The sequence below is a fragment of the Pezoporus flaviventris genome, unplaced genomic scaffold (assembly GCF_033815535.1).
Source record: "Pezoporus flaviventris isolate CSIRO_AGI_PZ_B2104156 unplaced genomic scaffold, CSIRO_AGI_Pfla_v1 ptg000015l, whole genome shotgun sequence".
NCBI lineage: Eukaryota > Metazoa > Chordata > Aves > Psittaciformes > Psittacidae > Pezoporus > Pezoporus flaviventris.
In genome coordinates, this window is record NW_026892563.1 from 18,897,274 (window position 1) to 18,913,410 (window position 16,137).

Sequence of the window (16,137 nt, forward strand, 5' to 3'; positions counted from 1 at the left end):
TCTAGAGCTTGTTTCATTTAGTCATATGGGTGTTCCATGGTGAATTTGTAAAGATTTCTTGTACAGCACCCTAACTACTTTAATAGCATATTGATCTGTGACTAGCATTGCAGCTGGAACACTTTGCCTTGATCTTGAAAAGTTTTGGCATTGTAAGTGTGCTGGTGTTTCTGTTACTCCATGAATGGATCTCCTACAGGATTTGGGAGGGGTCCACCATGGAAAAACCTGGTCTGTGAGAATATTGTCTACCCTTGGCCCATGTTACCAATGGAAGCAGCGGTGGAAAGCAACAAACAAGGAGAATTTGAAATAAAGGAGAACATTTTAACCCAGAATCTAACTAGGAGAGATGGATTCCTAATCAGGTTGGCAAAAAAAGTAAAGAAGAAAACCTTGAAATCCCCCTTTATATGATATTTTAATCCTTCCTTCAGTTTTTTTTAAGGCTTCCTAGTTATATATACTTGTTTTAGATGCCTTTTTCTAGAGCACCACTGACAATTGCAACATTTGCAAGGAGAAAGTTTTGTCCCCTTTGAACCATGAAAGTGCCTTTGAGGGGGTTGAATCACATATAAGGAGTATGAGTCTAAATTTATTCCCTTCAGCCAGCCCTCAACCCCAGCTGTGTTCTTATAGAAGTACCTAAACCTGGATTCCTGAGATGGACTATTTCCCGACCACATTCTGTCCACGTAAAAGAAAGTCAATAGCTGCTGCCCTTTTATTTTTGCAGGTGATGAGCTCCTGTGTGTGGAAACAGCAGCTCCTTCCTTCCTGTCTCTGGAACATGGAACCCTGGCCAGTGTAGGCAGTGAGTAAAAGAAGTTTACAAGCAGCAGTTGCCTCTGCCCTCTCTCTCACCCCAGAGTTCAAGGAGATTTATAAGATGTGGCTAGTGAAAGACTGCAACTAGCACACCCTTCATAGCAGCGGACTCCATGCTCTGCAATTTGATTTCAGGCTCAAGGGGCTTTCTTTGTAAAACAGCTTGCATATTTGTGTCATCTCTCCTACAGTCAAAAACACGCTGTGGAGACTGAATAGGGAAGGGAAGGTCTCATTAATACTAGAGCACTGCCTGGCATCTGTGTGGGCTTAACACATAGGAAGAGGTAGGTTTGAATACAAGTTGCTGCTGCTGCTGCTGCACATGAGGCCAAAGAGAACTCAGGCATAGCTGTTGCGAGGAGCAGCCATGTCAGCAGTGCCAGGGTGTGCTTAGAAAGATTTGTGGGAGCACTCTGAAAACATGCCAGCTGCTGACTTGTAGCACAAAATGTGTATCGCGTTACAGCAATTGCCATGCAAAGAACAAAACTCTAGAGCTTCTTTTGGCTTGCTTGACAATACTTGTTGTGTTACTGATTTGTCTCTTCTTTTTCCAGAAATTGTGCCAGGTTGTGCTGATTTGTTTTAGAAGATGCTATTTTGCTCATTCACAGAAATCCATCAGTGCTAAAGCCAAGTAAGCTGCTGCAGAGGCAAAAGTGTGTTAGGAAATCTTTTGGGGTACAAGCCTGGACTCTTTCTAACAAGAATAAAAAAAGGCAAATCAAGAAAAAAGAGTGGGGAAGCCTATCAGGAAGACAGAAAACCAGAATCAAGAAATACGTGCTGTTTGTATTTGTGTAAGGTCCTTACACTGCAGTGATACCTCTAAAGCATGTATGTGCCCATTCTGTGGGTTACAGATTAACTGCTGTGCTACAGAAGCAAGTCTCCCTTCAGTATTCTGACTTCACACAGCATGTATTCTGAATTTGTGGGTTTGCTTGTCCCCTTTTCTTTCCTTTGCCTTAGGTTACTATGAATGACTGCAAGTTTACTGTTATGCCTCAAAAATGCCTGACTGCTTCTACAATATACAATTATCACCACATGATCTTATTACACCAAAAGATTAAACATTACTAATTGAATTGGAAATAGTCTTTATCTCCTCTGATCATTTTCTCTGCTAAATTCTTAATATAGATTCTAGGCAAGCAGGTTTTTCTCTCACTTCCAGCTGGGAAATCCCGCTGCAGTCACTGAGGCATCTGGGGTATAAAAGAAGACAAGCACTGGCCAGTTGTTTTTATCTTTAATGGACTATCGTGTCACACCCACAAAGTCTTGTGAATCAGGATGGGCAGCCCTTCACAGCAAGAATGTTAGGAATGCTAAAAAGAAAAGCCTGGAGCCATTTCAGAAAAGAAAATTAAGTGTGATATGGTAATGCTTCAATTGGGTTGGAGCAGAAATGCCACAAATGATAGGTTTTGTCCAGAGGTGTAAAACTTTTAATCAAGTCAGCTTAGGCAACATTTAAAGAAGGTCTGGCATCTGTAGGTTGTAGGCTAACTGCAGGAGATGCTGGAGAATGTTACGGAGGCAACCACCTGCATGGGGTAAACTGGGATTTAAATTGTCTTTCAAATACATCACAGACATTTTAAAAACAATGAGGAAATATATTCATCTCAGGCCTTCATGTTACTGATCTTGTCTCTTCCTGCATGAAGGAAAAAGAGACTTTATACAAAATACTTTGTGTTCCTAGTCATGTCACAGCAGAGGGGAAATGAGTTTCAGTTATCATAAGGTAGGTTTCTGAAGTCAGAAGACAGGTTCCTAGTTCGACTCTTTCTAGCTCCCAGGGAGAACCCACAAACCAAATGCTAGCCTGGGGCCAGAAATGTCTTATAGCTGCCGCAGGGTGAATTTGTCATGGTGCAGAATTATTCCCTGACATCTGCCTGTGAACTTCACCTAGTCTGTTTTTCGAGCCACCAGGTGGATAGCTTTACATCCCTTCCTTCAGCATAGAATTGTGTGTTATTAATTCTGATGAAGATTCAGCAATGTAAGAGGCCAGTTGTTTGTATCCAGCTTTTCATGAAGTTTCAGCTGTCTGTAAGGGTGTACAGAAGAAGACAGCATGAGAAGTTGTGGCCTCTGATGCTCTTTAGCCACTGTGTAACTTCAGAAATCTAGTTTTTGAGCTGTGCATCCCTGTTCCAAGTCAGGCAAATTTTCTGCATTAACACTTCACAAAACAAACAGAGCTTAAAAGCAGGGAAATTAAAATTTCCACACTGCATGTTAATCCAAGGGGAACATCATCACATTGTCATGAGTTTTATGTGAGATTTAAAGCACGGGGAGGAAGAGAAGTGAATGTGTAGAGCTATTTGGGATACTAGGCAGAAAGATTTTCTGCAATGCTGTTACATTACTAGCCAAGGATTATTAATTATTTAACTTCTTTCAGTGTCCATTTTGCCATCTAGACAATGCTTTCTTGTTAGTGGGAAGTATTCTAGAGAGAAGGTACAGGAGTAAAAGCTACCTCAACTGAAAAGAAGTGGCTCTTCAGTAAAGCTGGTTATGAATGTATGTGACTCCGCTTTCATTAGATATGTTGAACTGGCTTTTCATGTTCTGCTGCATTAGGTAAAAGTTCTTGGAGAAAAAGTAAGTGCCAGGTTACAGTATACCTGGGGCTAGCCATAGAGCAGCATACATCCACTGACACAGTAATAATAACCTTCCAAGAAAGAAAATGCTGAACAACTTGTCTGACATCAGCACTCTGTTTTTGCATAAGAGCATCAATAATCAGGATTCTTTTCAATGCGCTACTGATGCAGGGTGAGAGCTTTGGAGGTGTTGAGCAACAACTTCTTCCCTGTCTCTCCACCTCCCCTTCAGCATCAGTGATTACTCTTGGCACTTCACAGCTCTGGAATTTAAAAATGCTATATGCTAAGGAAGAGGAAGGACATAATGCTTAAACTGCATTTTCCTGTTGTATTTTATTACAAAACACCTTTAGTGGCTGAAAATGAGTCATGACATGGACCTGGGGGCTGTGCTGCTCTGCTGGGGAGCAGTGGGTTCCCAGGGAAGCTGTGAGAAATGGTGTTAAGTGGCAGCTGGACTAATCACAGAGTTATCTCTTCACCTCCTCCTGAAACTGAAAGCAGCATTCAGAAAAAAAGCCATGTAAGAAGCGTGAGAAATCCCTTCTTGCTCTCTCACAAAGGCATTCATTGGAGAAAGGTGCTACTGAAGAGTCAAATGTCTTGTTTGAGGCTCACAGACAGACCAACCAAACCCAGTCCTGAAACGTTATGTATTTTCTGCCGAGGTGATGCTGTACTTGCTTAAGGTCCACATTACTCACCAAGAATATAGAACAATGTGTGCCTGTAACTTACTCACCTGCTCTGAAGAGGAAAAAAGGAAGGAGCTGGGAAGACCCAGCAGGAAAATACATGGGTCATACAGAAAAGCTTGGCACTGACTTTAAGGAAATTAATTTCTTACCATAGTGCGAAAGTGAAAGAGAAAAGAAGGGGAAAGGGAAAGAATCATAGAATCATAGAATCATAGAATAGTTAGGGTTGGAAAGGACCTTAAGATCATCTAGTTCCAACCCCCCCTGCCATGGGCAGGGACACCTCACACTAAACCACCTCACCCAAGGCCTCGTCCAACCTGATCTTGAACACCACCAGGGATGGAGCATTCACAACCTCCCTGGGCAACCCATTCCAGTGCCTCACCACCCTAACAGGAAAGAATTTCCTTCTTATACCCAATCTAAACTTCCCCTGTTTAAGTTTCAAGCCGTTACCCCTTGTCCTATCACTACAGTCCCTAATGAAGAGTCCCTCCCCAGCATCCCTATAGGCCCCCTTCAGATACTGGAAGGCTGCTATGAGGTCTCCATGCAGCCTTCTCTTCTCCAGGCTGAACAGCCCCAACTTCCTCAGCCTGTCTTCATACAGGAGGTGCTCCAGTCCCCTGATCATCCTCGTGGCCCTCCTCTGGACTTGTTCCAACAGTTCCATGTCCTTTTTATGTTGAGGACACCAGAACTGCACACAATACGAAAGGAAAGAGTAAAATGGTTAAATTATATATATGTATTTTTGTTTTATGACAAAATAATAGGATCCTGTGACTAACAGTGAAATATGATTAGTCCCAGGTATTTCTGATATTTCCTTGTAATGAAATGCATGTCTGAATACAGAGAAGAATAAATAATGAGATTCTTGACTTGCCCCCTTCCTGTGTTTTAATTGTAAACAAGCAGATGCAATCCATAATGCTAAATAAGATTTCCTCACATTTCCTCCTGAAAATGGTTTTAAGCAAGATAAGGCACTAAAATGTAATCCTTCTGAGAATGTTCAAATACTGAATCCTTGACACAGACACGGTCTTACCATGAATTTATATGGGAGCTTTAATGGTTTTGTAAATTAATCAATAACGTGGGTAAATTATATTTGCTCAGCTAATTATTTTCCATGTCCTGTAAATTAGAACTTCAGTAGACTCTAAGAAAAATCAGTCCTGCTGCTTGTACGCTTGTATCACATTTGTGTTTACTTACTGATCTGTTATTAAAATGCTTGTTTATTTGTTCTGCTATAGGCTGGTAGCTTTTTCTTTGCTGTTTGAGTGGCAACCACGGGACTGCAAAACCATGCAACGTTAGTTACATTGTATTTAATATGACAAATCCATTTGAGCAGAGAAATACTGTGTATTTATAGCTGCTACTCAAAATCCTCTTTGTCTCACCCTAGGGGGAACAGGATTTAACTACGCTCGTCCTCCAAGAAATCTTTGGGACATTTTTGATGACTGAAGCGGACCTTGATTGAGTCCATAGCCTTGTGAGTTTGAAGGGCACAGGTTCAAAACATGGGTTAGATTAGGTGACATCCAGAGGCTCCTTCTAACTTGAATTATTCTGTGATTCTATGAATCTGGTTATCCAAGAAATTTTTCCCAAGTCCTGTCTGACCCCCATCATTTACAGGTCTGCATGATGGATTAGTTTGCAGCATGCAAACCAGCAAATTGTGATTCCAGCTATACAGATCCAGACTCTGTCATACTGTAGTCTATACAGTTCTTAGTCAATACAGTAAGCCTGGTTTCTCCAAATTAATGCATTGGGAATGCATTCGGAGTCAAGTCATCCTTTATTGCTGTCCGGACACCCTCCACAGAGGTCGCAGAAGAAGGGCTATTACCCTCAGCATGCTTGCCCCTGCAGTGCACTTCACCTTTGGGAGGAGGGTATGGCCAGCAGAGGCAAGGAGCACAGCAGGGTGCCAGGGCATGGGACTGCAGAGCATGAAGCCCAGAGGCAGTCAGAAATAAGACTGGCCTTCAGCTCACGTAGCAGTTGGGATCCCTAACTCTGGAGACTGTAGGGCCCCTCCCCTGCCTGGCTCACAAACATGGCAAAAAAGGTTCAAACTGCCAAGGAAGGCTGACTGATGGCAAGAACCAGCCAAAACTGCAAATACAAACATGTGGCAGGAGAAACACAGAGCAGCCGTCGTAGTTACAGTGGGATCAGATGCAACTGAGCATCCAAAATACCAGACTCCTGCTAGGCTTCTCATTTCTTAGAATGCTTTTGGAGCTGCCATCACACTAATGCACTTTTTAGGTCAAGGCTTTCAGTACCTTTGGATTAGGAAAGGCATGCATGTTTGGTTTCAGAGGTATAAACACATCCAAAAGGGTATAATGGAAAGTTGCCTGACCACAAATCAGGGCTCAAGGGACAAGAAGCAGAAGAGGTTACCTGCATTCGCCATTTTAGCATGCTGCAGAGGCTGGAAAAGCAGGTGGATATGAAAACCAAAATGAATATGGAAAGATTTGTAGAGTACTTCTGACTTGCCTCCTAACCAATGTTTTATGCACACACACACAGAAACACACTTAGAGAGCATAAAATATTACATGTAAGTGGGACTTTTATCTTTTCCCTGTCTTTGATATGCCAAAAAAGCTGGCATATTTAGCACTTCACTGCTCTATTTTTTTGCGTTTGCTTTTTGGTTTTGAAGATATATAAATGGCAAGAAAAGAAATAGAGACAAGAAAGTTCAAATGACTAGCAGGAGACCAGTATTTCAATATCTAGGTAATTATAACTGAAATTGATCTTTTACAGTATAACAAATTAGTTCTTGTCTTAACATATGGCGTACTACTTTGTAACGAAAAATGCTAGTTTGTGCGTAAGTTTTTATTTTCCATGTTAAGGCATATGCAGAGATCAGGCTGAATATTCCCGGCACACATTTGTAGCTATATGAATTTGTAAAAAGAATCCATTGTTACGTGACTGGGGTTTTTTTTTCTGCGGTCTTTGACTGTGGTTTCTGTTGCTCTGACTTCATCATATTTCTTCACCTGACACTTTCCAGGATTGTCTGCTGGTCATACCTAGAATGAGCAGTTCACCTGCTCTCCATAATTATTACGTGGTGGGTTTCAGGTTTTTTGTTTGTTTGTTTGGGTTTTTAAATTATTTTTTTTTTATGAATATGATGTCCTAAAACACTTCTAAACTGTTTGTTCGTACATGGATAGCTCTAACAGGTCTTTACTTGGAGAGCCAGTGTTTTCCATTGAACTAGAATTCCATTACAGGGTAATTGCTGGGTTCACTTTTGCACAGGAAAACAATTTGCTACATAGCTTACATCACTGTTCTGTAGACCTGATTATGCAAACATTTAAGCATGTGGATATCTCCAGAAGCTTACCTGTGCCCATAACACTTTGTAAAGCAACAGAAATGTATAAAGCTATATATGCATACAGGTATTAGCAGGATTGAGGTCTCTTATTGTTCCTTTCTACCTTTTAAATGGTCTTTCAGAGCTTTCATTATACTCTGCAGAACTGCTTCAGGTTCAGAGTTACTTTATCCTTTTGATTTGCTTTGTTCCTTGATCCTATCACTGCAGCACTCTCCTTCAAGCTTCAGAACAAAAGTACTTTTGGGAGCAGAGGCCCTGTGGCAGATAGTGGGGCTCTGCTTTCTTTTTGGCAATTTGCCTTTGGGCTGAGGGAGAATATTCTTGCCTGTTTAGTGCAAAAGCCTCAGTTACTGCACCACTACTTACCTAAGTCTCCCTCCTGGGACCAGTCCACTTCCTTAGCACAGGCAAACCTGTAGTTAATGGCTAGAGTTATGGGTAGGGCTTTCTCTTTTTTTTTTTTTTTTTTGTTTTAATTTTTTTAAGTAAATGGCTTCAATGCAAAGCATTTTCCTCAGAAGGTATATTTATCCTAAGTGGCTCTTGCTGGTTTACACACACCCTGTCCTTTCTCTTGCTTTGAAAGTTGTTCCACTTGATTGCTCAGTTTGCTTCTTTGAGTCAGTGGTGGCAGGGGAATTACAAAGGAGATGAAGGCGCAGCCAAGTCCCAGGTAATGTGTGCAGATTTAAGCCGATTTAAAGTTGTGCAGATTGACTCTGAAACTTTCTTTGCACAAGGGACAACAACTTCAGGAAAAAGGTGCTGATTCTTTTGCCAGCAGTGTGTGCCTGGCTTGGGAAACCTGCTGAAGTGTGTCTCACCTTGCAAAGGCAACATGGGCAGTGGCGCTTTGAAGATTGCTGGGCTGCTTGTTGGTGGCATTGGCGTGATTGGGACATTTGCTGTCACAGGCATGCCTCAGTGGAGGGTGTCTGCCTTCATTGAGAACAACATCATCGTGTTTGAGACCATTTGGGAAGGTCTGTGGATGCACTGTATCAGGCAAGCCAACATCAGGATGCAGTGCAAGGTCTACGACTCCGTGCTGGCCCTCTCTCCGGACCTGCAGGCATCCAGGGGACTGATGTGTGCTGGGTCGGTGCTCTCGTTCCTCGCTTTCATGGTTGCCATTACTGGGATGAAGTGCATGCGGTGCACACAGAGCAGCTGGCAAGTCAAGGGCTATATTAGTCTGGTGGCTGGGTTCCTCTTCATCCTCTCAGGTGTTGTTGAGCTCATTGCAGTCTGCTGGGTTGCCAGTGCCATCATCAGTGACTTCTATAACCCTGTGGTCAACGTTGCACAGAAAAGGGAGCTTGGAGAGGCCCTCTACCTGGGCTGGGCAGTTGCCTTCTGCCTCATTGCTGCTGGAGCCATATTCTGCTGCTTCTGCTGCTGTTGTATGAAAACGAGAAGCTACAGGTACTCCACACCAAACCAGCATCCCACTCAGAGCCAGCATTTGCACAGGAAGATGGAAAGCTCATACTACAAAAGTCAGTATGTCTAGATGCTTCCTGCCTTTCCTTTTTCGAAGCATTCAATCTGTCTGAATGGATTTCAGCTTCTGCACAAAAGGGCAGCTAGAAAGCTGCCTTTGCCTTTTGCTTTGTAACTGCTGTTGTTTGGAGCTGCATTACCGCCAATGGGCTCTGCTGTGACTAATGCTGCAGCAGGGACAAATTTAATACATGGAAAGGTGAATGTTTAGTATTATTTTAGTAGTAACTTGAAATAGCTTTTGTGTTTTGTGGCTTTGCTTTGTGTTGCATATTATGTGTTGTAAAGCAGTAATAAAAGGCTTAAAGTTCTACTGTGGTGTGAAATTCTGGCCTATTGCAAAAGAAGCGGGGTTAAACAGCTGTTGGTTTTTATTTATACTTTTTTTACCTGCTTGGGAAAGAGGGGATAACAGTGAATAAGGACAAGATAATAATGGTTTTAAAGAACAGCATTCACTATGGAATTGATTTACGGGAGGTTTAATGGAAGGTTGCATGAAGAATTTATTCTGCAGAAGAAGGTAAGCTGAAACATATGAAAAATACCCCTTATTTCAGGGAATAAACATAGCTTCATGCTCATCCTAAACATCATCTTCTTGGTAGAAGTTAATATTTCTTTTGTAATTCATATAGGTCAAACTCATTCACATCCTTCTTTTTAGTAGCAGCGGTATTCCCTTGCAAAGTCATTGCGGCTTACAACATTTTTGCAGTATTGTACAGATTACAAACACTTTGTTGGCTTCTTGCTGCAGGACTCTGTGGTATATATTTTTTAAATAAGGGTCTTTTGTACGATCAGGCCAATAGTTTTTCTGAGATCCTCTCACACAAGCATAGTTTACAGGCATAATGAACATAAACAGTCATAACATTTTCTCACAGTTCACATCAAAATAAGCTAAACAATATTTTTAACAGTAACATCATGCACCCCTGATAAGCCACAATGAAAAGAAATCAAGCCTACTGGAAAATAAATAGTTATATACAAATTCATTTAATAAATTACCCCAACTAATCAATAATAGTAATATTTTAATAGAATTTTGTAACCAGTGAATAAGGAGTAACTTCAAACCCATTCAATGGACTTTTGCCTTTGAATGAAATGAGAAGGCAATTCAATTTTTGGTGTTTAATGGAGGACAACATTCTGGTTCTAGAGGTTGATTGATCGTTTTAGGTCTTTTACAGAAAGTTCATTTTGTGTTCTGTAGTTCTCTGGTAAATACCTTGGATTATCATATACTTGAAAGTTTGGAAGTAAAATCTTCACTTCATAAGAAGTGACCAAGCTAGGAGAAATCAAAATCTGCTCTAGATCTCTATTCACAGTGATTGTAAGATATAGTAAGATGTGCTTAATTATGCAATTTTATTTTTCCTCCTTTTTTTAAAGCAGATTATGTCTACATATGTCTATGTGCATGACCTTTCTGTAAAACAGCAGTGTATGGCTGTATTTACTTTGTATTCTTTCATTAATGTTTATATGCCAGACCAGCCTCTTTTTTGGGGGGAAGAGAGTTGAGGACAAAACCTGTTGTTAGAGGCACTATGTGAATATCCTACTCAGAACTCATAGCTAGAACACCCAGATTTATAATGATGTCTATAATAAAGTCACGTGCATAGTTCATCCTTCTAGAAGGTAAGTACAAGATCTTAATCAGGAAAGTGCATGTGTACATTCTGGTGCACTGTAGTTATCTCTGCTGTCAAAACATAGAGTGATTCATACAGTATTCATCTGCAGGTCTGAGACTTGCCTCAGTGAAAAGTGTAATAAGCATGACATCTCTGTAAAAGCCCTCTGTACATCGATCACTACTGCTGCATCGGATAGTATTGTCTGTTCCTGGTAAAGCACAGACTTGTCTAGTTGTGCAAACGAGAGAAGATACAAGAAGCCTATAAGAAGACTTCCAAAACTATCCACAGAACTAACAGGAACACAAGTGTAATGGACTGTGAGTGGGACCCTGGAGTCTTTTAAAATCTCTGTTAGAGATCCTATATATACTGCAGACAGTTGACATTATTATAATATATACATATTCCCCTTAAGTACCTGCTATACATACCCAGCTATTTCCTTTAAATTGTATCTTGCCCATACACGGTATCTTCAAAACAACCAAAATGAAAGCCATTTCAAACAGAGCTGGCCTCCCTCAGCTTTGTGTATTAAATAAGCCCTGAGTAGTCTGAGCAGAGGGTCCCATCTAAGGGCATATATCCAAGCACAAACCAACTGCCTGAAGCAATAAAATTTCTAATATTGTATCCTGTAATTTTCATTCTTACAGACAAGAGAAATTATTTAAGAAATAAGTAGTATTGCCTCCATAAATGAAACCAAGGTTGTCCAGCTTGTTCCCCTTTGCCCTGTACTTTAGGCACTTGTATGCATTTCTGCAATGCATACAAGTGCCCCAAAAATGGATGGGGAACCTTTCCAGGTCCATCTGGTGCCTTCTCTGCTGTGTAAATGAAAGTACGACTTGCAGGTCAGAGAAGGGTAATTCTCATTTAACTCAGATGAGTGAAGTTTCAAGATTTCAATCACCACTCCGTGATTGAGCAACTGGGCTTTCATTTATAACGAGCCTCTTCTGAAATTCTCCCACTGCTGCTGAAGCTGCGGTGGAGGTCTCAAGGGTAGATCTGCCACCTGCATTACAAGGCAGTGGTCTCATCAGGGCTAGACATTGAGGTGGTAAATTCATACGTGACAGCAGAGCTGCAGTTTCAGGAGCTGTTTTGTACAGGCAAGGCAGAGCCATAACAGAGAATGAGTGTGTGTGAGCTCTCATTTTACAATTTTATATGAGAATGAATCATCTGACACACGAGGTTATCACACATCTGCAAATCCAGTAAGGTCAGCTGCATATAATGGATTTATCTCTCCTTAAGGTGCAGTCCTGAATAGGTGTTGTACTCTCCTTTGAATATACATGTGCCTGTATGTGAGAGTTTATCTGTAGGCTTCTTGCTTTCTGTTCAGCTCTCAAACATGACTAGTAAAGAGTAATAGAAAATGGATCAGGGAGAGACTGGGAGAGGCCATATCTTGGGCCTCACAGCCAGGAAGGCTCATGACTCACATTGTAAGGACAGCCTTTCTGTGTCAGCCTGGGGATGTATAGAGATCTGCTGTTGCCACTGTCACGGGCAGGTGTCTACAGAGCAGCAGGAGATCAGGGTCAGTGGACAGCTGTGTTTGGAGGTACTGTCCCCACTTCCAGCCTGCTGTAATCAGGGTATCTTTGTGCTTAACGAAATATCAGGCTTTAAGCCCTTCGCCAAGGGTCATGCTCTGACCCAACACAGCAGATACAGAGGGCTTTCTGAGCATGTGGCAGGATGCACAGCTCTGTTTTCCTGCCGAGATGGAAGAAGGACAGCACTGAGTAACTCTAGTCCTGTGAAGGTCCTGGTCAGTACTGATGGAGGCATGTCCACTACCCCAGTGTTGTCTTTCAGAGCAGGGTTGAGCCTCTGAACTGAGCCCCTCCACCATCACCTGGTTTTGGATGCTTCTAGCCCTTGCACTTTGACTGAGACTCTACTGCACATCAACCCCTAATGAGCCAAGCAAGTTGAGCTCTTGCCAACTGTGCTTCCCCCTCATTCATCAACTGCCCGTGGAGCTGGTAGCCACAATACTCTCTGCAAAGTCTCAACAAGGAACTGACACCTAAGGGATGTAGGTCACTGGCAGTTCTAAATATGTGTTGCTTGAGAAATTAGAAGGCTGATGTCAACTAGTTTACCTGGGTACTCTCAAGAATCCCATCAGCACCATCAGGTCCTTTCACTGGCAGGAGGTGGTTAATATAGGGCCAAAAAAGAAAATAGGAGAAGCAGAATTCACTCTGGAAAAGGTGATATCTATTAACTACTCCATTGCTCTTCTCAATGAATAAATACACCAAAATTGTTCCTGAGAGACATTTATGAAATAAAAACTTTCAGAGGTGGCTACTCTGCAGTGTCCTTTGCAATCCATCCTGGTACTTAATTATAATTGTCATTAAAAAAGGTTTTTGAGAAGCTTAAACTAAATATCCCCACCGCAGGCTATTATTTCTTGTCCCAGAAGCAGCAGGCATAGAAAACAAACTACTGCTTTCCTTTAAATCAGGCAGCATTTTCCCATATTACAGGACTGTTACCATCTGACCTCTTGAACCTGTCTTGCTTAGCTTAATCATCTCTAATTCTTTTCTTACTGGATGCTCATTAAATTTCTCCCCATCCTTGTTTACCTTCTCTGGTTTTGGTTGCTCTACTTCTTTCTTTAAGTTTGATGCCCAAAACCAAAGAATCCCAGAGGAAGCCTTACCACTGCAGAGCACACTGGATATACTTATTGCAGGTTATCATAGCATGGGGTCAATGATTCACAAAACAAAGCAAATACATTCCTTGAATATGTTAAATGCATTGCACTGCTATTATTCTAGGCCTCAAGACGGCCAGCTTTCCTGTTCTGTGGGACTTAACCATTGATGGTACATTGACCAGATGGGTGTCTAATGCAAATTTCCTTGCTGCTGTTCCTCCTTTATTGCTAGATCCCTGAAGGTAATAAGATGATACCCTAGAGAAACCCTTTGCTCCAACAGTAGCAGAAATCAGTGGTTGGAAATAGGAATATAAGAGTTGTCTGTCCAGTACATCTTTTTGATTTTACTCACTCATGGATTCTGCATCCATATTACATTATTTTTACTCTTCTCCATCCCTTCAGTGTCTCTGTTAATTTTCTGCTGCTGTGTTAGATGCTTTAATAAGGTACAACTGGATTAGATTTTCTCAACTTTTATTTTCTAGAAATGTTACCAAAACAAACTGAATCTATTCTTGCTAAGTCTGTGCTGCTTTTAATTTAACATTCTTTTATTTCCTTTGTAATGGATTTAAAATCATCTCATACTATTAGATTCTGACTAATGTGTTTCTAGTTGTGCACAGGATTTTCCACCTCTCCACTCATTCCCTTAGTTTCGCTGTTCTCCAGACACATGGATTTGACACATACCCTAAGAGTCTTTGCTACCAGATTTGTAATTGCTCATGCTGAATTTCCTTCAGTGGAAATTACTCTCTTTCTTCAGGTTGTTCTCATCAAGACTCGGGAGGTTTTTTTACCTGCCTTGGATACAGTATTGTAATTCTCTCATGCCCTCCTTCTTCTATAGTCTTGTTACTTAATTTTAAAGGAGAGGAGGGCTAACTACCTTTTTTAGGCTCATACTCGCAACCTACCTTGCCTCTTCCCTTGACGTTCTGTATTATTTGTATGCCTGTAGAACCTTTTTAATTCTATTTTTTGAAAAGCCTAATTCAGATTGACTTTCATGGAGTCTTATTTTCGCCTTACATTTTCAGATCTCTTAGGTATGTTTTGCTGGTTGGTTACCTTTTTTGTCCTTCTACTAAACACCTTCTTTGTTGAGTTGTTTATCTAGTTGAGTAACAACCTCATTCCTACAAGTCTTTCTTTTCCTTCTTTATGGACTCACACTCCAGACACTTCCTAAGGAACTTTTAAACCTCATACGCACTCACAGCCCTAAATTGTTCACTCTAATTAATAAAGAACACTGTGACCAGTATTCTGATCACATTATTTTTTATTATTTTATATATTTATTATTTATTCACTGAGGGAGTTGCTCCCCCTCAGTGCTTCAGGCACTTTCACCTCACTGGCAATGGCCTTCTCCAGAGATACATACCCTCTTATTTTAATGATCCTTCATATACGATTTTCTGCCTCACAATGTGAGCCCTGTTCCATTGTAGTAAACTGGAATACTACGTACATTTCTGGTGTCCCCATCATAAGAAGGACATGTGTCGTGGTTTAAACCCAGCCAGGTAACTTGTTCACTCACTCCCAGTGAGTGGTGCCGAGCTGACAACAATCGAGGTCCGTTCCCCCCCCGCCTGCACCGGGGCTCTCCCCTTCCCCACTCCCGGAGGAACAGGGAGGAGGATCGAAAGAGTGCAACTCCCACGGGTTGAGACAAGAACAGTCCAGCAACCAATGTACAACACAAATCACCACCGCTACTATCAACTACAACAATGATAAGGGAAAATAACAAGGGAAGAGAATACGATACCACCGGCAGGGAAAACGAGTTCCACCCGGAAGCCCGTGTCCTTCCGGGTTAACTCCCAGTTACCCCCCACCCCGGCCATGACGTGCTGTGGTATGGAATACCTCCCTGGCTAGCCCGGGTCAGGCGCCCCATCTCTGCTTCCTCACAGCTTCCCCTCCTCCCTGGCAGAGCATGAGCCTCACAAAGTCCTTGGTCAGGGTAAACATCAATTAGCAACAACTGAAAACATCGGCTTCACCAGCACTGTTCCCAGGCTGGAAGTCAAAACACAGCACTGCACCAGCTACCACAAAGGAAAAAACATGACTGCTACTGCTGAACCCAGGACAACATGGAGCTGCTGGAACAAGTCCAGAGGAGGGCCATGAGGATGGTAAGGGGACTTTAGCACCTCCCATATAAAGACAGGCTGAGAAAATTGGGGCTGTTAAGCCTGGAGAAGAGAAGGCTGCGTTGAGACCTCATAGCAGCCTTCCAGTACCTGAAGGGGGCCTACAGGATGCTGGAGAGGGAGAAGTTTTTAACTACACTTGAATCACTGTGATTGTACACTTATTTTGTAGTTGCCCCGGCAGGAAAAATGAACTCCCTGAACTGAATGTAATAAGTTATTTTGACATTAAACTTATAATACTCCACAGAGGTTTCTTTTGGCACAAAAATAGCCAGGCCCAGACTGTAATGCTTGAGATTGTCAATGTTGCAGTTAATCCAAGGCTGGTTCCTGTTAGAATTTGTCATAAGGAACAAATGGCATAATGAACATATTACACAGATCAGGATCTTCATCAGGGACTGTAGCAAAAGGACAAGGGATAATGGGTTCAAACTTAAACAAGGGAGATTTAGGTTAGATATAATAATAAGTTCTTCACTGTGCGAGTGGTGAGGCACTGGAACAGGTTGCCC

At 41.8% G+C, this 16,137-nt stretch overlaps 1 protein-coding gene across 1 annotated transcript; it reads left to right on the forward strand.

Annotated features, from left to right (window-relative positions):
- Positions 1–8,149: 8,149 nt before the first annotated feature.
- LOC133269156 (claudin-8-like) lies at positions 8,150–9,365 on the forward strand. Its single transcript, XM_061453123.1, has one exon. The coding sequence runs from the start codon at positions 8,416–8,418 to the stop codon at positions 9,088–9,090; it is 675 nt and encodes a 224-aa protein (XP_061309107.1). The 5' UTR covers positions 8,150–8,415; the 3' UTR covers positions 9,091–9,365.
- Positions 9,366–16,137: the final 6,772 nt, after the last annotated feature.